The 23413-nt window shown below is 43.8% G+C and overlaps 1 protein-coding gene across 11 annotated transcripts in view; it reads right to left on the minus strand.

The window, feature by feature from the left end:
* Nucleotides 1–9068: 9068 nt before the first annotated feature.
* LOC144112997 (uncharacterized) overlaps nucleotides 9069–23413 on the minus strand; it is a 49997-nt gene continuing 35652 nt past the window's right edge. For 5 of the 11 annotated variants that reach the window (XR_013310577.1, XR_013310576.1, XR_013310578.1 and 2 more), the window contains 3 exons: nucleotides 21454–21507; nucleotides 20550–20747; nucleotides 9069–14972 (listed from right to left, as the gene is read on the minus strand). Coding sequence is in view for 7 of the 11 variants with exons in the window: in XM_077645855.1 (XP_077501981.1) it covers nucleotides 14933–14972; nucleotides 20550–20747; nucleotides 21454–21507 (292 nt within the window). In the remaining 4 variants the exon portion in view is untranslated. The remainder of the gene's footprint in view (nucleotides 14973–20549; nucleotides 20748–21453; nucleotides 21508–23413) is intronic. The other 6 variants (XM_077645852.1, XM_077645850.1, XM_077645851.1 and 3 more) reach the window with 3 other exon arrangements.

A 23413-nucleotide genomic window follows, 5' to 3' on the forward strand; every position in this document is an offset into this window, starting at 1 on the left:
AGCAAGGAGGTAAACATGCACATTGTTAGAAGGTGACCTTTTCTTGGTGTATGTGAATGTAGCACTGCAGGATATTATGTTGTCCTTTGTCTACTTATGCACTCTGAATTCTTCTGCACAAGTTAAAGGCTGAAACTTTTGGCTGGCTCACTTTGTATGCGTATACTCATTGCCATATATTTATATATTTCAATGCATGTGAAATGTTTTACTTCATTGCCATTTACCTGAATCTCTGCAAAGTTATTGGCATGCATATATATTGATTGATGCACCATTTGGTTATGTATACCATACTTATTTTGACAGTACCTCCACTTTTTGCACCATACTGGAATTTTTCGATACTGATTCTTTGGAGTGGCTGCCACTGATATTGACATGCTACTGATGCCTAGAATCACCACTTTTGTACATCTATTGAGAAAACTTGTGTATTCTTTAATAAAGTGTCGTTTGCACTGAAGTGTTTGCGCTTTTCCTTCTCGAGCGAGCGCCTTAAGCAGCTGCTATGCAGTCGCGCCGCTCGCCACCCTGCACCATGCCGCCTCAACAGACACGTCGAAATACACGCCGCACATAACGTAAGTACATAGGAAATCATGGAGGAAAGCAGCGCGGGAGCAGTTAGTCACCTAGTATGCACGAAGCTTGAATCCAGCTAGCGCCGGCCAGCACCACGAACGCGCGAGCAACCGGCCGCAACCAACCGCCTAAGCACGCGCCGCCAGTTTGGATTTTTGGGTTGGCTTGGCTGAGCCGCTGAGCTTGTCTCAGAGAATTTTGAGCAATCCATGTGTTTACCGCCGCTCCCAGGCACCGCCACCGTCACATTCAAAAATCGGCCCCATTGACTCTACGGGAATGTCACACCCTTGCTGCCCTTGCCTCAGTGTATTGTAGTGGTTATGGAGAGCGCTCAAGAGACGTTAGAAGAACGCGCCGCACGACATGAGAAGTTGCGTAACGAAGATGCGGCTAGAAGTTGTGCCACGTCCCGGAGTGACTCTTCAACTGCGGAAGAGACCGGTTTGAGTTCTCGAGAGCGTCGGAATGAGACGCTGCGTAGACGACGTGCCGAGGAAACGAATCTTTCGCAATTCAACTAGGGTTAACCAGACCTAAACCACGGCCAATTTTTTGGTTAAATGTTATGTACCAATGCCAGTCAATACAGAAAAAAAAGGAATCGCAATCGTTTATTTCTGCAGATGAGAGTGAAAAGCATCACGAATTATTCGTAGACGGTGCACGGGTTCGATCACAAACCAGAACTTTTTTTCCAATTCTAGAAGTGTGCCATAAGGCATGGTTTGAAAAGGGGTAATTGAATGTAGGAGAAAGAAGAGCGAGTCAAGACCAGTTTCGTTCAGACAGCCGCAAAGGTTGCCGGTGTAGCGACTGTCCCTTGTCTACTTCAGAAAATGAAAATGGTTGTTGCGGAAAGGAAATGGCGCAGTATCTCTCATATATTGTTGCACACCTAAACCGCGCCGTAAGGGAAGGGATAAAGGAGGGAGTGAAAGAAAAAAGGAAGAAAGAGCTGTTGTAGTGGAGGGCTCCGGAATAATTTATACCGCCTGAGGATCTTTAACGTGCACTGCCATGCACAGCACACGGGCGCCTTGTGCGTTTCCCCTCCTTCGAAGCGCTGGAGCCGCGGTCGGGTTCGAACCCGAGTGCTGCCCGAATTTATTTTCGGGAATGGACTGGTTTCTTGCCATCCAGATAGCCGCTCCGGTGCCTCCCGAGTGGCTCTCAAGACTAGGGCCGTGGTGTATGTTACGTGAATTTTAATATGACGAAACGGAAATCATGCTGATTGATCACGACAGTGCGGTATGTACATAGCGTTTTGTGTCTTTTTGTTGAGTGTTTTTTGGTTAAATGTTTTGTGCCAGATCTAGGCAATAAAGAAAAAGAAAGGAATCGCAATCGTTTATTTCTGCAGATCAGAAAGAAAAGCCGCAAGATTCGTTCGTATGCGGTGCATGGGTTCGATCCCAAACGAGAACTTTTTTTTTAATTCTAGAGGTGTGCCATAAGACATGTTATGAAAAGGGGTAATTGAATGTAGAGGAAAGAAGAGCGAGTCAAGACCAGTTTCGCTCAGGTAGCCGCAAAGGTTACCGGTGTATCGACTGTCCCTTGTTCACTTTTGAAAACTGAAATTGGTTTTTGGGGAAAGGAAATGGCGCAGTATCTGTCTCACATATCTGCTGACACCTGAACCGCGCCGTAAGGGAAGGGATAAAGGAGGGAGTGAAAGAAGAAAGGGAGAAAGAGGTGCTGTAGTGGAGGGCTCCGGAATAATTTATACCGCCTGAGGATCTTTAACGTGCACTGCCATGCACAGCACACGGGCGCCTTGTGCGTTTCCCCTCCTTCGAAGCGCTGGAGCCGCGGTCGGGTTCGAACCCGAGTGCTGCCCGAATTTATTTTCGGGAATGGACTGGTTTCTTGCCATCCAGATAGCCGCTCCGGTGCCTCCCGAGTGGCTCTCAAGACTGGGGCCGTGGTGTATGTTACGTGAATTTTAATATGACGAAACGGAAATCATGCTGATTGATCACGACAGTGCGGTATGTACATAGCGTTTTGTGTCTTTTTGTTGAGTGTTTTTTGGTTAAATGTTTTGTGCCAGATCTAGGCAATAAAGAAAAAGAAAGGAATCGCAATCGTTTATTTCTGCAGATCAGAAAGAAAAGCCGCAAGATTCGTTCGTATGCGGTGCATGGGTTCGATCCCAAACGAGAACTTTTTTTTTAATTCTAGAGGTGTGCCATAAGACATGTTATGAAAAGGGGTAATTGAATGTAGAGGAAAGAAGAGCGAGTCAAGACCAGTTTCGCTCAGGTAGCCGCAAAGGTTACCGGTGTATCGACTGTCCCTTGTTCACTTTTGAAAACTGAAATTGGTTTTTGGGGAAAGGAAATGGCGCAGTATCTGTCTCACATATCTGCTGACACCTGAACCGCGCCGTAAGGGAAGGGATAAAGGAGGGAGTGAAAGAAGAAAGGGAGAAAGAGGTGCTGTAGTGGGCGCCTCCGGAATAATTTAAAGACACGCTAAAATCAGCTCTCAAAATCACTTTAGACCGATGCGCTGAGACAAGTGCCGAATGCAAGGCTACAGATGTATGTTCAGTACTGGAACATGCAAGGCAAAAGTCTGAATTTTTGGTCAAGGGAACCAAGGGTGCTATCGCCAACAATTGGTGGAATGCTGTGTGCATATAGACGACGGAAAGCAGCTTGGAAGAAACTTCTCATAAACCAATGCCCAAAAAATTGGTTGGATTATAAGTGTGTTGTAGTAACATTTAAGCGCACTGTCTCCCGCGCAAAGGAGGAGTATAATACAAATCGTTATGATTTCCTTTCGCAATCATGAAATAAACGAGCTTTGTTTAATTTCATGAGGCGAAAAAGTGATTCCACCGGCTGTCAACATTGAATCCCTCGTTCAATCCCCTGCTGACATCGCCAAGACCTTAGAGGGCATTGCGTGTGGCCTAGAGCTTCGCTTTACATCTGCTCTACCTTCTCCAGCTATATTCACATGCACCCCAAGTGATTTAACTGAGGTCTCTATGCCTGAGCTGTCGCAAATCGTTCTGCGCTTTTCCGCAGCGGCTCCTGGTCCCGATAAGGTCACTTCATCTATTATCAAAATTTTGTTCAATGAATCTCACTGAAGACCTATTAGGTTAACCATTCCATTAAACGCCCTTGGATACCCCATGAGTGGCGTCTGGCTGAAATAGTTCCATTGCTTAAAAAGCAAGGGGAGGGTTTTACTTTAGACAACAGACGCCCTATTTCATTAACATCGATCCTAGTGAAATTGGTGGAAACGGTCCTTCTCAGTCGTGTCGTGTCTTTCATTTCTAAAATGCTCTCTTGAATCCGTGTCAAATTGGTTTCAGGCCTGGCTGTTCAATTTGGTATGCTCATACTGACCTAGAGAGTCCTATAAAATTAGCTCGATCGCAACAGTAAACAGTTTGCTGCGCTTGTCACTTTGGATGTCAGTAAAGCATACGACAGCGTTGAGCACTCGGCTCTGTTACTCAGATTACAGGAACTCAACTCCCCAAACTATTTTGTAGCCGGGATTTCTGCATTTTTGGAAAACAGAGAATTTTATTGCGGCTAAAATAGTGTTTCGTCTAGGAGATTTCAACAGACAAGAGGTGTACCGCAAGGATCAGTTCTGTCACCGGTTCTTTCTAATAATCTCCTAAGCCCAATTTCATGCATTCAAAATGTGAAAACATATGTGTGCGCGGACGATATTTCATTTTTGCATCAACACGGTCACAACGTGCAATGATCCTCCGCGCGCGCATTGGTTGCGTGTGGCCCGAGGAACGACGGGTGCGTCACGGAATCGCGACGAGTGATGTGTGTGACGGATGCGGTGCAGTGGAAACACTAGAACACCTGCTCCTTCACTGTACCGCGTTCGCCGATGCTCGTCGCGATATGCTCGCGTCCTATAGGGCGCAGGGCATACTACCAGACTCCATCAAGGCGCTATTGTGGCCGCAGGGCAGTGCGCGCACTCGTGAGCGAACTTTGGTGAGCCTCTGTGCATTCCTCGAACACACGGGCTTGACGTCCCGTTTGTTCTCCGTCAGGTAGTTACACGCAGTGACCGAACGCTCCGCGAGTTCTACCTTGAACGATTAATAACTGGACGCCCCACTCCAGTTGTAACCAACACAGTGCTGTGCGCGTGTGTGATTTAATTCCTCTAAAATGAACTAATCACGCGCACAACCTGGACACATTTCTTATTGTGTAAATACTTTGTACATATTACTTCTCCCTCTATCCTCTCTTCCTGTCCCCTCACCTCTTTCATTTCGTTTCTCCATTCTGCCTGCTATCCTTTATTTCCGCTGCCCCAGCTCAGGTTCTTCACTATCGATGGCAGATGCCGGGGCTAGCAAAAATATTTTCCTTCCTTTTTACTATTATTTTTAATAAAACCACTACAACCACCATCAACTGGGGATGTTCACACTCTTTATCAAACTTTGCGAAATTACCTCAGTGCTCTTGACAGCTGGTTAGGAAGAATTCATCTGTCCCTTAATGTGAAGAAATGCGCATTGTTAGTACTTCCGGTTTCGGTTCCTGTAAATATTTGCCTTGTCTATAGAAATAACATAATTCCTCAAGTACAGACGGCGAAGTATCTCGGAGTAATATACGACACTACTCTATCCTTCCTGCCTGGCGGCCACACACTGAGCAAGTTTCTGCAAAAGGAGTTCGGGCCATTGGCATCGTGAGTAGGCTTTGTAGTGCTAGGTCAGGCATGAGAAGGCATACGCTTTTGATGATTTATAAAATGTACGTCCGCCCAATTTTGGAGTTCGGGTGTGTTTTATTCTCAGGAGCTCCTGCCTATAAACTTCGCCTTCTTGTACTCTCGGAGCGTGAGTCGTTCGTTGCGCCTTTCTCTGGGGCTTCCAAAATATGTCGCCAATGCTGTACTGCACCTTGAGGCGCGAATCCCATCGTTATCAGCTAGGTTTCGCCTTTTAACAGTTCAAACATTTTTAAAATTGTGCGACTCAGCTCTTCACGCCTCCAGTACAATATTTCTTAGTCAACCTTCCGCCTTTTTTAGTGCCGCCTGGTCACGTTTTCATACTCCGCAGATATGTTACGTGCAGTCCCTCCTTGATGCCATAAACATTCATTTCACAGATGTCCGCCAAATGTATAACAACTCATCACCTGTCCAGATTGAATTCGATGACATTTTCCCATCGAATGCAAAGCTGCAGCCCTTCCCGCTTCTTCAGGGTCTGTTGCAGGACCACCTAAGGTCCTCTCCCTCTCAGGTTCTTATTGCTACCGATGCCTCGCAGGATCGCGAAAAGGCAGGTGTGGGAATTCTTTCGCCTTCACTGGGTTGGTCTTTTTCTCTCCGTCTTCCTGACTACACTCCAATTTATCTGGCAGAATTATTAGCAGTAATCTTAGCTTTACGAAAATTAGAAACTACCTTTCCCAGGTCGTGGTTATGACGGACTCTCTGTCCATTTGCTCTTCATTATCCTCACCCACTGAGTCTCGGGCATTACGCCTCTTTAAGTTCCTGATTCCGCTCCATCTAAATTCAGTAAGGTTGCTTTGGGTACCAGGTCACATGGGCTTTCACTTAAACGAGGTTGCAGATTTCTTAGCAAGAGCCTCTCTCTGCGGCCCAATTGTTGATGCCCTGCCAACCTGTGCATATACAGCTGCGGTGAGGTTTCGCAGCTACACAATATTTCAGGAATTTTCTGCCTCGGCTCTTACATCATCTCCCGAATATCAGCATCTTCTGCATCCTTGGAGTAGCAAAGACTGGCGCTCGCGCAGACTAGAAGTCTCTTTCACGCGTTTGCGTTGCCGGGTTCCCCTTCTAAATTCCTACCTTCACAGATCTGGCCTGTCGGCTTCCCCATTGTGCCCTTTTTGTTCCGAGCCTGAAACAATAGATCACTTCCTGCTGTTCTGCTGCCGCTTCTCTCATTTGAGGAAGCGTCTTTTGCAAGTTCCATTTCATCAACTGGGTTTGCCTGTGTCCTCCGCGGTTGTTCTTTCAATTGGCGCTTTTTTGCTTGGACGAAGCGACAGGAGTGAGCGCTCTGCTGTGCAAAATTTCCTTCAAGGAACGCAGCGACTACCATTATGATTTCCTTTTCCCGCTCTCAGTCAGTACGACATTGAAACATTACAGGCAGTGTATACTATTATGCACATTAAGCCATTGTCCCGTCTTCGATCTCCAAGTTAACAGGACCCCTGTCCTTGTGTCTTCCAATCTATCAGCCTACATACTATTACCACTACTTTTCCCGTCAAAACTTTCCTGTATCCAGCAATTAACCGCCTGTGTCTTGGCCACTCCCCCGCAATGGGTATGTGCCAGCAACGTCTGAGGCCTTCCTTCCTACCAGCCACACAAGGTGGGGACCTTGTAGATGACTCCGGTCCTGCACGCACTGAAGGGGTCCTTGTGCTCTTTAGGGCACTCTACTTTCCTCTTCACCCTGCGGCAAAGCTGAGAAGGCTGATTCGGGGCCGAGAATAGAACTATGAACTCTTGCTTTGCCTACAATCTTCCTTAGCCTATGCAAGAAGTTATGTACATACCGGATTACCGCAGTCTTCACCTCAGTACCGCCTCTCGCCTTGATAGAACAGTTGCCCGGAAGTTCTCCGAACAAAACATCTGCAATGTTTTATAACAGATGGGTCGGGTACCCTGCCGATTCCAGCCTGTGCAACCGGGTGCAAAGTCTCGAGCAGATTTTATGCTCACAGGACCTGTCGACTCTACTTTTCACAATGGCCCTGACAATGCCACGTTTCACCAGCTTGGAATGTGACGATGTGAATGGAAGTAGCTGTTTAGCGTGGTTCATACCACCAGCATACGTGCTCTGGGAGAAATTGTCAGAGGTCAAGGAAACGAATTTGCCCTCCAATTGGTGCTTCGTTGGTTACCTTGAGAGGTGTTAGGGTGTCAAAAAATAGGTTAAAATCGTCCGAGGTTATGGTCTGACCCAGAACATTGCCCTTGTAAAGTATTATTAAAGCAGTCAACTAATCAGAACTTTGATGACACCTCTGAGCAGAACATCAGCTAGCTGAAGACCAGGCCAAACATGACGCAATGCAGATTGCTTCTCTTCGGACGAAAAGCTGCTCTTCATAATCTACGAAGGTGGGCTGCAGATAGAACGAAATGTTGGAAATGCGCAGTCATTCTAGAACCTAACAGTCCCATATACATCTCGACGGCTTCGTTCCCTGCGTCGCTAAGGCATGTGGCCAAAGAATAGATTGATATCGATGGACATGGTGCCAATCCCCTTGAGCTGATTCTTTCAAGAACCTTGAAACATCGTGAGGGTTGCAAATAAGGAAAGGATCCTGAATAGTCAATAAGGGCGCCAGAGAACGTTGGAGGTACTTGCCCACTTGGTGTTGCGATGTGTCCCTCTTGGAAACAGTGACGAGAAAAGGTTTCCCTTCTTAATGCGAGTCATGGATGAAAAGAAAACGGCTAGGCTCAGACATCACTTTTTCTTATGGAGATAGCCAGCTTGGTCATCCCCACGTCGGCGCAAAGTCTCGCTGCCGCAGTTCACACTTTTTGCACATTCACATTGAAATGGGCAAAGCTGCTGTTGATGGCCTCAATGGCGTGACACTGGCACTCAGCCTTGGAAGGGAGGACAATGTCGCCTTGTCAGACTCGAGGCTGGCATCATGAAGGCTGGCCGCTACGGAACAGATTGCTACGTCCGTCTTGATCACAGACCTCTTCGTAAGGCGCCATACAGAAGCAAGCACAAGAAGCATAATTGAGCACGAGCAGCAAAGAATAAGGATGCAAGGCTTGTGGATGACTGCACCATGTGCGACATAAAACAGCGGGGGCAATTCTTTAATTTCCAAAGTTATCATTGTTCTTTATTAGAATCGATCTAAGCAAGGGCTTTCATGGTTGCTGAAAGAATGACAGATTTAAAATTTCCTCCAAAGCAACCACTAACACTAATGCAAGTTGGTCAAATCATTTAGGGAAATTTGCCTAGCTGGAGTAGATTTGTAATGAGGGTGTAATTACTAATAAGTGATTAGGATTAAGCCAATCGCAGCCTTACAGGTAAATAAAAGCTATGCAGCTTCCACAGAAGCCTCTTGGTTAAATAAAATTTGTTGACAGAGCGACCGCTCCAGTAAAACAGTGGTCCCGGGTTTGAATCCCGAACCATGACTAATTATTCTTTAACCACGAGGTTTTCGTGGAAGCTGCATAGCTTTCCTTTGTAGCTGTAACGTTCCGCTTCGGTGGATGTCAAGGAGTAATTACTCCTTTATTACCACAGGTTGGTGTGCGACTGTTAAAGCAATTTCATCAGATAGAATAGCCTTGCTATGAAGAACACCACTGAGTGCGGAAGAGAGCAAAAGAAATTCCATTGTCGATGCAAGGCACAATTATGTCTGTGCATGCTTGAAGTATAACAGTGAAAAAAAATGAACCGCAGCTTTGTGAAGAAGCAGGCTAACCAAAGAACTGCACTGCTTTTGAGTTTTAATGCACAGTATGTCATGTGAATTGTACAAACAGCCAGAATGTATTCAACATCTTGTAACAGCAAATGCAGTAAATGCTCATGTGCACTAAGCAATTTCACACAATTGACCTAAATTGGAGCTTGACAATACACAAAAGATTAAAATGATGTTTTTGTCTCCAGTATGTAGATTATTTTTTATTTCAATAAGCACAGATCATTGCAACTTATGTGAATAGATAGCCTTTTTAAGTAACAAAAAAAAACAAAGATAGCCTGCTCAAATTGAAATGTTCACAAGCATTTGATTTTCTGACAACCAAAAGAGATTGTATATAGAATGCTGTGGACCTAATAGTCGACGCATATAATGCCATTATATCCAGCAGAGACAGTGCTCTCAGAAATCATGAGGCAGATGCTGGCGACCTTTTTTCATTAGTTCTCGGTCCAAACAACACTGAGCTCTTAAAGCCTGCAAACTAATACAAAACACATCATTCTGCGGCTGAACACCTATTTGTCCCCAATCGTTCCTGCCACTAACACTGCTTGAATAAACACAAAAATTTTCACAGCAGCAGATGTTCCTGTACTGTCAATTATAGGGGCAGTGATAGTAATGAGCTAATTTAAAATGAACGTCACTTAATATAGCCCACTCAGACCGCAAGATTAAAAAGAAGTGTTGTGCACACTTTGACTCCCCCAAATTTCTTCACTGAGCCAGGCTGACCACTGGCACGAGCCATAAATATTGGGTGTAAAGTCTTTCAAGGTCTCTCTTCAAAAAGTAGCCATGCCATCCCTGTATGCCATGATTTTATGTACGCTCATGCAAGTTTACGAGCTTAGCAGGCTTGCAATCCTTGTTCAGGAAAGACTTAGCCTGACTTTCTGTGTATTCGCTAAAAGCAAAACAAATGTTATCCGAGAAGTCTGTCAAAATGAACACAAAAATAGAAATGTAGACAACAAACAGAGGTTAGCTACCAATGGCTTTCATAAGGCTTTCAGCTAAATCTCATTAGCTTGAACACAAAACAGGAGCTAGCAAAACATATTAATAAGGGGAATCATGGGCCACTGCTATTCCTTGTGCATTGCATCCTTGTGGTGTTTCAAAATATACCTCCTGTAGAATTTCTGTTGGCACAAGTCACATTGGAAGCGCTTTTCACCCTTATGGGATCTCACATGCCTCACAAGGCTTGTCCTATCTGGAAAGCCCATGGGGCACAGCTGGCACTGATATGGCTTTTCACCCGTATGGGTACGGATGTGTGCCACTAAGTTACTCCTCTTTGAAAAGCTGCTACCACAATGGTCACATCGATAAGGACGTTCGCCAGTGTGAGTGCGCAGGTGTGCTACCAGGATACCTTTTTGTGTAAAGGTGCTATCGCAGTGGTCACAATGATAAGGACGTTCACCAGTGTGAGTGCGCAGGTGTTCTGTCAGGTTTTTCTTGAATACAAAGCTGCTACCACACTGGTCACAATGATAAGGACGTTCACCGGTGTGAATGCGCAGATGTGCTACAAGGTTGCACTTTTGTGTAAAGCTGCTATGACACTGGTCACAATGAAAAGGACTTTCATTGGTATGCACTCTGAGATGCTTCACAAGATGGGACTCCTGTTTGAATCCCCTGTTGCAGTGGGTGCATTCGTGCAGGTTCTTTCCTGCCGGTTTGCCCTGGTGGCTACTCATGCCAGGAGTAGATTCCATGCAATGGCTGAGATGGGAAGAATCTTGGCCAGAAGATGCACTGTGTCTGGTCTGCATGACCACAGAACCTGCATTTAAAAGGTAGAATACTTTCAGTAAAATAAAACAACCAACACTTCACCGTTCACTTGGAGCTAGAAATGCGAGATGTCGAGGACGCACTCATCAAAAGCTGTGGGTGTTTACCAAAAGTTCGATAGGTTAACCTTAAGAATTCAGATCAGTTGCGAGACGTCCCTACAGTGAATTCTGCACGCAGTGGAAGAGAAAATTCAGGCTGCTTTAAATATCATCGCCAAAATATAGGTCGGTCATTGTAATCCACGCAAAATCACTGCCTTTCACCCTTGAAATTGCATTAATGGCAACATGACAGTGTCTCAAGTCCACCCATGTGAGCTTGAAGTGCTTTGTTGCTTGTTATGGTACATAACCCATTATTATACATTAATTACCACCTGGTATTCTCTGAGGACCACTAAACAATTTATAATGAAATTTCAGTTATTGGCTTAAATAGCTGTAAAAAGCACTCTGACGTCAAAGCATGGTTACATGTCACGTGAGGTATGAAAAAACTGCAATATAATCGCTGCTTCCATGTTCGTTGCCATTCTGGCTGTTCAGGAAAGTTGGCTTCAGCCCTATAATGATTTGAAATGATGAAGCGGTGAATATATCGGCATTTTTCTATGCCTCCTACGACAGAAAACCACACTTTGACATCACAGCCATCGTTCGGCTATTGAAATGAAACTGAAACATCACGACAGAAAAATATGGTTTATGGGGGTTTAACGTCCCAAAGCGACTCAGGCTATGAGAGACGCCGTAGTGAAGGTCTCCGGAAATTTCGACCACCTGGGGTTCTTTAACATGCACTGACATCGCACAGTACAAGGGCCTCTAGAATTTCGCCATCGAAATTTGACCACTGCGACCGGGATCGAACCCGCGTCTTTCGGGCCAGCAGCCGAGAGCCGTAACCACTTAGCTAACGCGGCAGCCCCGAAAGAAAAATATGATCATAAATGATTTAGCGGCCATAGGTGAATAACACGTGGCGATTCATGCGTAGTAGCGCCTTCCACATCATTGTAGAGAAGAAAACATGCCACCAAAGTTAGGTGTCTATACCCCTTTAATAACTAAACGAGTGGCAATCAGCTATGCTTAGCATATCGCAATTTTTCCCCTTATTTGCTCCTCAGACAGTGTCTATGAGGAGGCCAAGGCTAAAATTTAGACGAGATCATGGCCCTTGTACAAGTCTTCGCTTCAGTGAACAGAATTCACAAGAGTGACAGCTCAATCAGTAGTTCACATATCACACAAAATACCTTCCTGAAAAGAGAATGCAAATAATTACCGTCATTCCCCATAGTTCAGTGAAATAATTATTCAGTATCCTTCATAGTGATCTTTGAATGTCAACCTTCAAGAACTTAAGGAGAAAAACCACACAATTTTATCTGGCAAGTTCTTGCACATAAGGTACACTTGTGTGCAGTCCAATGAAAGCCTGAATGTGAAAGATTATATACACTAAGATACAAGTCTACACAGGCCACAGCTCATTTTGTGATACATACATAGGACAACGAATACAAAATACAATCTCTTACAATAGCTGTGTCAGGCTGTGCAAATTCAGTAGGGTGAGCTTATAAAAAGTGAGTCCCAAAGCAGATTTTTTATTTCTAATTCTATGTGCACAAGAGAGCTATAGTAATGCTCATAAAAACTAATGATTGCCTAAATATTCAGGCATATTGGCAACAGCCATTTTACTGACCTTGTCTGGTTGCACAATTACTGCCTTCATGAGGACAGTACAAGTGTGCCTTATCAGGCTATGAACTCATGAGTATCAGTTATGCAATTAATGACAAAACACACTGGCACAGTAAAATCAGGAAATGAAATCGATACATAATGAATTACAGATGTTCAGCAAAGCAATCAGTATCTTGAGAAAACTAAGATTGTACACAGTATGCCTCATACAGCCAAGTATCGTCTGTTATTAAAAATGCTGCAAAATAGCATGAAAGATGTCAAAAGTGAGGATAAATGCACACAGCAACAAATACTGTTTTCACAGTGCAGTAATTCTATGTGCATGAGGAAAGAACGTCAGTCATTTGTGATCAACCACAAGCCATTTCAGTGTTCTCTTCAGCACTGCCAAAACAATTCTTTGAAACCAGTGACGAGTTACAAACAAAATAACACATAGAATTCAGCACACAATACTGAGAGCACAGGTTTTGCATAGCTGCAGTCTTTACAAAGCCCCAGCCAGCAGACAAAGCAGGAGTGAAAAGTGGTGGAGCCACATAAAATGATGTAAGAGAATTGCAGATTCATGGCTGTACAGCACAATCATCAAGACAATAATTGATGTTATGTCAAACATAGATGCTCCAAAAGGGTTATTATTCCAACACATGCAATTTTTTACCTTTGATAATTCTGCTTTGAGTGAAAAAAACAAAAGGAAGCATAACATGGCAGAAACATGGTATAAATGAAATAATCAAATTGCAGGCTTAAGAGAACGACCAAACATTCTTCATCATAACTGCATTTTGAACTTTCTGATATATGATGTGACACATGTTCTTTCACAATGGCGATCAAGTGATCTTGCTTTGAAACACCCAATAGGGTCCGATTCACCAAATTTAGCACCTAAAATAAAGCCGCCATATTCTCTCATTTGTAACTTTAATTCAACATAAAGATTTGGAACAAATGAGCTTCCTTTGCTAAACGGTGAGCTCCAGCTGCTTAGGTTTTTCTATTCTCCAATCACAAAGTCAACTGACGGTGACATGGAACGTCCTACTGACACCGGCGCACTTTCTTGCAGCAATGTGCAGCATTTCCTGAAAGTTATGACTGCCCTGAAACACACGCCAAAATGACCTATTCTCCTCTGGAATGCCCTTCCAAACCAATCAGACCACTCGCCTCCTGTTCCTCCTTATTCTCGTGGAGTGCTTGGCTTGCATCGATCACTGCAAGACCAGCTGGCCCTCATGCGCCAGGCCTACTCCCTTCTTGGCGCTTGATACTGAGTGACCAAATAATGTGATTCTAATACTAGTAATACTACTAAGTGCACATCAAAAGAGTGCACAGGTTGGAGGGTCGCCTTGACTGCTGTGCACGTCAGGTGTTCAGTATCTCCTACGACTGACGTGGGAACCTGACTGAGAGCTCAGTGGAAACTGTTCAACCAATGTGCACCAATGGCTTGTATTCCACGACTCTCGAGCCAAAAATATAGAACAAGGTACCCCCCAGCCCCACAAACAGCTGAAGAGACCCCTGTGCAGCCATCTATTACTCCTGTTATTCCCTCTCATTTTCAAAACCTATTGTCATTCCTGTGGAAAGAACTATATTGCTTACGAAACAAGTTCAATAAAAAAGATTTCTGCTTTCAGGGTGATGCCCATTTCATTGCACGATTTAGATCCCTGTGATTCAGACAATTACATGAAAACCATTTTGATTCCACTCTGACTGTATACACAATGCACTGAGATCACTGCACATGCAATCTTCAAGACTATGAGCACGAAGCAATGGAGTCATAGAAAGCTCGCCGGTGCGGTATTGAAGGTTTCTTCCTCTGGAACCATGTATGCATTGGCTTTTCAATAGTGGCCTGCAAAATAATGAAGAACAAACGAGAGTCACTACAAAAAGAAAAAATCCCGCCAGCAGCGGTGCCAGTCTGCTTTCGTATAAATGACAATGCACAAAGCAGCAGTGAGAATTCACAAAAACCACATCTGTCTGCACATTCTGTCATTTTATTACTTCTGCAGATACCAAATGTGAAAGGATCTGAACAAGAAAAAGAAGTGCACCTGGCATTGTGCAGCAAAATATGAGAACGAGCTTTGAAACTGATGTTTTCTATCATGCTAAAATGCAATGTCAACTGTGGTATTTTTAGCACAGCTGGTCAGGATAGTTCTTTTGGCAAAGACAGATGGATTCTCATGCACCTAAATTCACACATGCAAATAAATAAAGGTAAGTTTCTGCACAAGTTCGCAGCACTCGGTTGCATTCGAAGGTTCTTCCTCAGGCATACACTCTGTCTTCGTAACACTGGTTCCCATGCCTGCAAATTGAAACAAAGCACAATAGCCAAAGCAGGAGACTCCAAAGGAACAACACTGTTTATATGCTGTGTGTATTGAGCATGTATATTGCTTGAAAGGCACCACATTCTGTTTATGGCCTAATGAGTGAGCAATAACCGATACTACTACTGGGTATGTGAATTTACAGCCTTTCAACCGTTAGGCATCCAGAAAGTAAGGGCGGGAAGCAGCTTGAAAGGTTCATTCTTGGCAGATTCTATTCCCTGGCATACGTTGGCCTAGAAAGTCAAGTAGAGCAGACAGAAAAAGGAAAGAAAAAACCCAACTGCAACTGGTGGAAGTGCCTATATGTTCTGTACATTTAACAATCATAATTGCCATCTAGGTGTTGATTTCAAGAGCAGATTAGTTAACTTCAAACCATGAGTAATGATGGTTATCTGTGGAGCAGCAGTGCTTATAAAGAGATATGCATTGGGTACAATGGAATGATTTTTTTACTGGAGGAGGGACACATTTTATCATAGTGTGAAAAGGATCGCAGGTGAAAGGGAGGACTTCTATGCCTGAAAACCTGTTAAAATGCCGCTACCAAGCTTTATAAACCTCCAGAGTGGACATAGAATTGCGTGGCACATAACATAGCATTGCCTTTTCATGCCTGTCATAGTAAAGCTGCCCGACTGTATTGAAAACCGCAGCAAACTCACTCCATGATTAGGTGTGTGATTAATATCCCATGAAAATGCCTTCATGAGAGAATAAATGAACGTAGTCTGTTTTGCCAGCACCCGAGAAGATCATTGGGCCAAAATTCTCCCAGGACACGTAGTATGGGAATAAATTGCTGTTCTTAGCCTTGTATTTTTGCAACACCTGTGTATTGCAGGATCAGCAGATTATCTCGGCTGAAAAAAAGAACTCGCAATAAATACAACCTAGCACAGCCAAAAGTACAAGCAATGAACTGAGCTCAAATCCAACCAAAGACCGTAACCGTAAACTCCGAAGTGGTCCGCAGCATTATATAGGCACTGCCAAATCTAGACCTGTCATTGTCACGAATTACCCAGAAGGGTTCTGCTGTGCCTAACTGAGCACAGAGTCCGAAATTCAGAGCATAACAATGCACAGTGAGAGGATATAAGCCTGAGGATATTATCTGCGCAGTTTGGAAGCAGTTGTCCATGCAGGTTTTTCCTCTATGATCTAGCAGACTGTCTCCGGCAAACCTCTTTGATTTGCCTGCAAGATAACACACAGAAAAGCAGAATGTGCACAAGAAAAAGTGTCAGTTACACAAACCAGGGTTTAAAAAGCAGCCACTTGTGCATGGTTAAGGAAGAGAATATTTAGCGTGATCAATAGGCACCATAGGCCCTTAATGTCTCAGCAGCAGCCATCAAAATCCAAGAATACATTTAATCTTGCGATAAACCCACGTCAGCAGAAAGACTACTCCCATACACACGAGGCCCGTGGTGTGATGCATCTAGGGAACGCTGATGTGATTTTAGATGCAGACAACTGGCTAAGGTAAAACTCAGATCCACCACATCAAGGAAGTGCCACAACCCAGCAGAGTCAAACCTAAATTGCACATCATACATGTTGCAGCTGTTGCCTATTTTATCAGCACAACATGCACTATGCATTTCAAAGCAAAGCTATCCTTGTGGATGTCATCTCCGAGGCAAATTTGGAAAGACAGTCGATAATATGCAGTCATAACATAATATGCAGCTCGTACCCCAGCAGCAAAGTGCCGTTGCCTGCACATGTTATGTACAAAAGTGCTCCCATAACTAAGCCTACAAGCTGAAAGAAAATTTTCATTGCATTCCTACTGAAAAAGAAACTGGAGGGGACACTTTAGCCCGACATTAAAGCTAGGAGGCAACAGGGTTACTGAGTCAGTATGTGGAATTGGTCGTTCTCTACTTTACGTTAAGCACAGTAAGGCAAATGGGATTCAAGTGCTCTACCAGTTCAATTTTCACTTTTCTGGTGTTCATTGGAGGCAGCTGTTCGGATAGCTATAAAAGGTTAATGCTCATATATGAGGAATTGCTCATTCTCAAGTTTACATTCATAGATCCCTAGAAGTCCTCATACTACTCGTGCAGTGGCAGAGCTGTTAAGCGAGGCACCACTGCCTTACTATGGCAGGTGCTACCATCAGTGCGACTTGTTTTGCTTGGGCCTCTCCCCACACAACCTCTTGCGAACCTGTCACTGTCAGCAGGTTGCTAGGTGTATGTGCACACACACACACACACACACACACACACACACACACACACACACACACACACACACACACACACACACACACACACAAACTGGGCAGGTTCCCCACAACCCAGCGGGCAGGTGGCACCAACCATTGAGCAGTCTGGCACAAAGCAGGGTTCAGGCAAGTATACAGACAAACACGCAATGGCTAAATGCTGGGAATGACCATTATAGGTGCTAGCTTATAACAGACATCAACATTGTTTAATATGGCAGGTAGCCCTGCATTTTGAACTAGACCATTTAGTGCAATCAAAGGGTAGCACACATTTTTCATTCCTGGCTTGTGGGTTTAAGACACGGAAAAAGAGGTTCTAGAGTTGTATGTCATGCGAGCATGCACAGGGGGACGACCTCCATATAAAAAAAATGTTTAGTGCTATACAGTAACTAGTGGCTTTTTGTACCAGTTTTTGACGCAAGCTGCTGGCTACAGTAATCAAGATATGGCTCACCAGCTTCCACAAGTCACTATAGTGCACCGTGAACTGTTTTCAGGCATGCCGATGCAGAAATCATAAAGGACTACACTTTCCAAGGCAACTCGAGAAATAACTTTCTTTTGTTATGCAATTAAGGACACAGAAGATCATGTACATATCAGAAGAACTGCAAACGGTGCAATCTCTACGAACCTGCCATCTTTTACTAAAACATGCTACAAGAGAAATAAAGTGTGGAAAGCTCAGTGGAGACCGAGTCAGTGATATTGTCATGGCTGAAGACACACACACAATAAATTTAGATAGGTTAATGTCAGTCCCACCCTTTCAGCCTGTAAAGTGTTTACTTGGAACACAGATGCACATGTTAAAATAGCCGGCTTAAAAGATAATTCCGGCAAGTTTCAGCTAAGGAAATTAGTCTCCAATTGCAGCTATACATTTTTCCAGCTTCAGAGGTTAACGCGTGAACAAGGCCGAATCTGTCCTGACTGGGCGGTGGTGCAAAGACGAACCACATTTTTACTGGCACGCAATGCAATAGTGATATTCCCCAAGTCACTCACAATTCCCCATTCTCTGTGGACACATGAATTTCTTCCTCCGAAGCGTTGCCTTCTTCGCACAGACTAATAACACACAAAAAGGAATACGTAAAGCACCACACAGTGCAACTGGAACCGGTGATGCAAGGATTTTCTGCTAATGTCGATCAAGCTTGTGTCATCATAGTTTATGAGCATGGTTAGCATGGGCCTGTTTAAATAAACAAACACTTTGAAGACCTCATGGAGAACCTAGATTAACTATATCTTGTGAAGCAGAAAGTTTTATCTGTGCATAAGGTATTGTTGATTGGAAACTGTGAGCTTCAAAGAATAACATTGCTAAACATTGCGAGGACTGCACAATGAGCAAAAAATAGAAAAATGGTGTCATCTTTTTTAATTTACCGAGAAGGTTATGATAGTTTGTTAGTGATGTATGCAAGGGGTTGTCTATGTAAAAGAGCGGCTGCTGGGAGTACAAAAAGTTAAAAAATTGTCTCCAAAGCAACAAGCAAAACAGCAGTATGGCCAAATGATTGATGGGAATCCTGAAACATGAAGTATATTGTAACAAGGAAGTAATCAGTCATTGGCATCGACACCAGCACAGGCATATGGCTACAAAGGAAAGCTGTACAGCTTTTACAGACGCTTCATAGTTAAGCTTGGTTTATGGTGATTTAACGTCCGAAAGCGACTCAGGCTATGAGGGATGCCGTAGTGAAAGGCTTCAGAAATTTCGATCACCTGGGGTTCTTTAGCGTGCACTGACAAAGCACAGTACACGGGCCTCTAGAATTTCGCTTCCATCAAAATTCGATCGACACAGCCAGGATCGAACCGTCTTTCGGTTCAGCAGCCGAGCACTGTAACCACAGAGCCACCGCGGTGCCCACTCGTAGTTAAGGAAAAATTTGTTGGTCGAGCAACCGCTCTGGAGAAGTGGCGGTCCCAGGTTCGAACCCTGGCCCAGGGCGAATTTTTCTTTAACCGCAAGGTTTCTGCAGAGGCTGTATAGGTTTCCTTTGCAGCTGAACGCTCCACTTGGGTAGATGCCAAGGAGTAACTGCCCCTTTATTACTACAAGATGGCGTTGCACTATAAACCAATGCCATCAGACAGAACAGCCTTGTTGCGAGGAACAGCACCGAGTGCTGACGAGAGCAATAGGAATTTTGTCCTAGATACAAGGCACAATGATGTCTGTGCATTTCGACGTATAATAGTAAAAAAAAGAACACCTTTTTGAAGAAGCAGGCTAACTAAAGAAGTGAACTTTTTTGAATTGTAACTGACAATATGCCAAGTAAGGAAGTTTTACAAAGAGCCAGAACACATTCAACATTTTGTAATGGAAATCACAGTAAATGCTATTGTGCACTAGGCAGTTTCACACAACTGACCTAGATTAGAATCTTTACAATACACTACAAGATTACAATATTTTTCACCTGCAGTATGTAGAGTATCTCATTTTTCAATAGCCATAGACCATGGCAGCTTATTATCATGAACACCTTGCATGAATAGATTAGCCTTTTTCAAGGGGCACTAACACATCAAATATAGCTGAATCAAAGTGAAATGATCTTGAACAGCTGATATTCTGGCAACCAAACAGATTTAAAATGGAGTGGACCTAATATTCCACAAGCATTATGCAATCTATATCCAGCAGATGCAATGCTCTGACAAAGATGCAGATGTTGATTTTTTTTGTTAGTTTTTGTTCCAGACAACACAAAACTCTATAAACCTGGCAACTAAAACAAGACGTATCAATTTTATGCTGGACACCTACATGTCCCCACTTGTTGCTGCTACTAACACTGCTTGAGTAAACACAGATTTTCACAGATTTTCCTGTGTGTCAGCTATAGGGGCAGTGATATTAATGAGCAAATTTATAATAAACTTGTACACAAAACTGCAGCCAGCTAAACATATTGATGAAAGGCATCATGGACCACTGCTATTCTTTGTGCATTGCATCCTTGTGGTGCTTCAAATTTTCCCTCCTACAGTGTCTTTTGGCTCAAGTCACATTGGAAGGGCTTTTCACCGTTATGGGATTTTACATGCCTCAAGGCCTGAACTATCTGGAAAGGAAATGGGGCACAGATGGCACTGAAATGGCTTAGCACCCATGTGGGTACGGATAACACCAGGCTGTTTTTCAGTGCAAAGCTGCTACCACAATGGTTGCAATGATAAGGATGTTGACCAGTGTGAGTGCGCAGATGTGCTTCCAGGTTGCCCTTTTGTGTAAAGCTGCTACAACACTGGTCACAATGAAAAGGACTTTCACCGGTATGCACTGAGATGCTTCACTAGATCGGCCTTTTGTTTAAATCCCCTGTTGCAGTGGGTACATTCATGCAGGTTCTTTCCTGCCGGTTTGCCCTGGTGGTTACCCATGCCAGGAGGAGCAGATTCCATGCAATGGCTGAGATGGGAAGAATCTTGGCCAGGAGATGCACTGTGTCTGGTTTGCATGACCACAGACCTGCATAAAGGTAGAATACTTTCAGTAAAATAAAACAACCAACACTCCACTGTTCACTTGGAGCTATGGCTAGATGAATGTGGAGGACACACTCATCAAAAGCTGTGGGTGTTACCAAAAGTTTTAATCAGTAGATAAGCCTTAAGGAGAATTCAGATCAGTAGCAAGAAGTCTCTACAGTGAATTCTGCATGCAGTTGAAGAGAAAATTTAGGCTGCTATAAATATCATCATTGCCAACAACATAGGTCAGCCATTGTAATGCATGCAAAGTCACTGCCTTTCACCCTTGCAATTGCATTACTGACGTCATGTCACTGCCTCAAGTCCATCCAAGTGAGCTTAATAACTAAACGAGTGGCAGTTAACTATGTTTAGCATGTTTTTTTTTGCTTTATTTTCTCAGATAGAACTATGTTTAGCATGTTTTCTTGCTTTATTTTCTGAGAGAGCACAAGAGGAAAAAAAGGCTAAAGGCTAAAAGTCTGACGAGGCCTTGACGCCTATACAAGTTATCGCATCAATGAAGAGAACTCATATGGGTGGCAGTTCGATCAGTAGTTCACATATCACACAAAATATTTTAAAGGCAACTATCACAGTCATTCACCACGATTCACTGAACTGCACCTTCTGTGCCCTTCACACTATTTATTGAAAGACAACCTTCAGAAAAGCAGGAATGGAGAAAAACTGCAGATTCTAACCTGCTGAGTTCTGCCCAGGAAGTTCGCCATGTTTGCAGTCCCTGGAGCTCAAGCCTGCACATGAAAGCCAGATCATATCCACTGAGACAAGTCTACACAAGCCACAGCTCATTTCATGTTACGTGCATGAAACGGTGGGTATACAACAATTTCTCATCTAACAGCTGTGGCAGGCCATGTCAATTCAGGACAAGATTAAAAAAAGTGAATTCCAAATCAAACATTCCAGACTTCTTGTTCTACTTGCAGAGAACCACACTTACGCTCACAAAAAACTGATGATTGGCTACAAATTAAGACATTAGATTCAAGTCAATGGCCACTTTACTGACCTGTTCACGAGCACAATTACTGGCATCATGGGTAAGAGCATAAGTCTACCTGTGCAGGCTCATCAACTCATGCGAGTAAGTTATGCATAATGACACAACACATTCCTACAGCGCTTCTTTTCTTTACTGAACTTATACTATTTCCACTGCACATGGAAAAAACTTTCAGACAATTGCTACTGGTAGAAAAGCCGATTACAGCTGCCCAGGAATGTTGCCAATTTTCCTTAACATGTTTCCCCCTGCAGTGTCTCCAAAAGTGATATTAACCAAGTAAGAAGCACCACATCTGAGAATCGACACTACTGTGTCTCAAGTGCAGTTATAGCATACCATATTTACTCACGTAAGACCTCCGCCCATAATTCTGGGATGAGAAATTGGGGAGATGAAAAGAAACTGTCATGACCAAGTTTCTCAATGTGCTACTTTATGGTAATCAGTAAATCAGTGCGCTGCCTGGAGGGGTTTGACAGGCTTTTTCAAAACCACGGATGGCACAGAGAAGACCAATCCCTGGCAACATGCTGATGAGGGGAGCTCAACGGACAGCAACGAGAGTGGAAGTTGATGATGACAATAAATTCAAAAGGTGCAAGGGCAGCTTTAGCCAAAGAGCACCATAGCATGAGGCACTTTCGTCTATATAAGGTGGGGTGAAAGACCCATTTCCAAGCATTACATCCAGTATAAGCCAGGGGGAAAGCGCCTGTACAGTATGGAACACTGTTAAAGGAAACATGCGGTCGCGTGAAGTTGACTTCCCGCAAGGCGCTGCTGCGGAAACCCGGAAAGAATGCCAAGCTGATTATGGTCCGGAGTTTTTTTCGGCATTCCGTCCCCATGCATGGATTTCATTTTTCACACCCATAACGCATCTATTACTTCTTCTCGCTGCTGAATTGGCTTTTTCCATTCTGTGGTCGCGTTTCGTGCGAAATAAGCAACATATTCTCCGGGCTAGATAATCCACGTGTGAGTGACTTGGTTCACATGCCACTCAATGCGTACAGTACATGTACATACAAAAAATTCCGGACCATTATCAGCTCGGCATTCTTTCCGGCTTTCTGCAGCACCGCCTAGTGGAAAGTCAACTTCACGCGAATGCCTGTTCCCTTTAACAGTGTATTATACTGTACATTATCACTGGTGGGTGCTCAGTGGCACTGGGATTTGAACCCGCACACCCTGCAGAGGATCCAGCTCATATGACAAGGCCTTGACTGCAGAGAGGGTGAATGTGGAAAATATAGTGAATAAAACTGCAATTTGTCACCTCCTAGCTGCTGCATTATTCTCAGTACAATCGCAGCAGCAACACATTACTTTTACAGGCATTTTAAAATTCATGAAGACTTGACTTTTGTCAGAGCCCCAGTCGGGCAAAACTAAAAAAGAACACTGCAGGCAAGTGAGTCTTGCAAAACTGGAGCTGCCTTGTGCCACAGTGTGTAACATCAATAAAGTAAAGGGTTACACAGAAACAGTTAGCAAGCAATTCTTTACAAACAGCTTCGCAGAGTAAGTAAAAAATTCCAACAAGAAGTTGATTGAATGTCCATCCCAATGGGCAATAAAACAGCTTTGGACGCCTTGCAGACATTTAGGACATCCAAAGGATGTCC

The sequence above is a fragment of the Amblyomma americanum genome, chromosome 1, assembly GCF_052857255.1.
Source record: "Amblyomma americanum isolate KBUSLIRL-KWMA chromosome 1, ASM5285725v1, whole genome shotgun sequence".
Classification (NCBI taxonomy): Eukaryota; Metazoa; Arthropoda; class Arachnida; order Ixodida; family Ixodidae; genus Amblyomma; species Amblyomma americanum.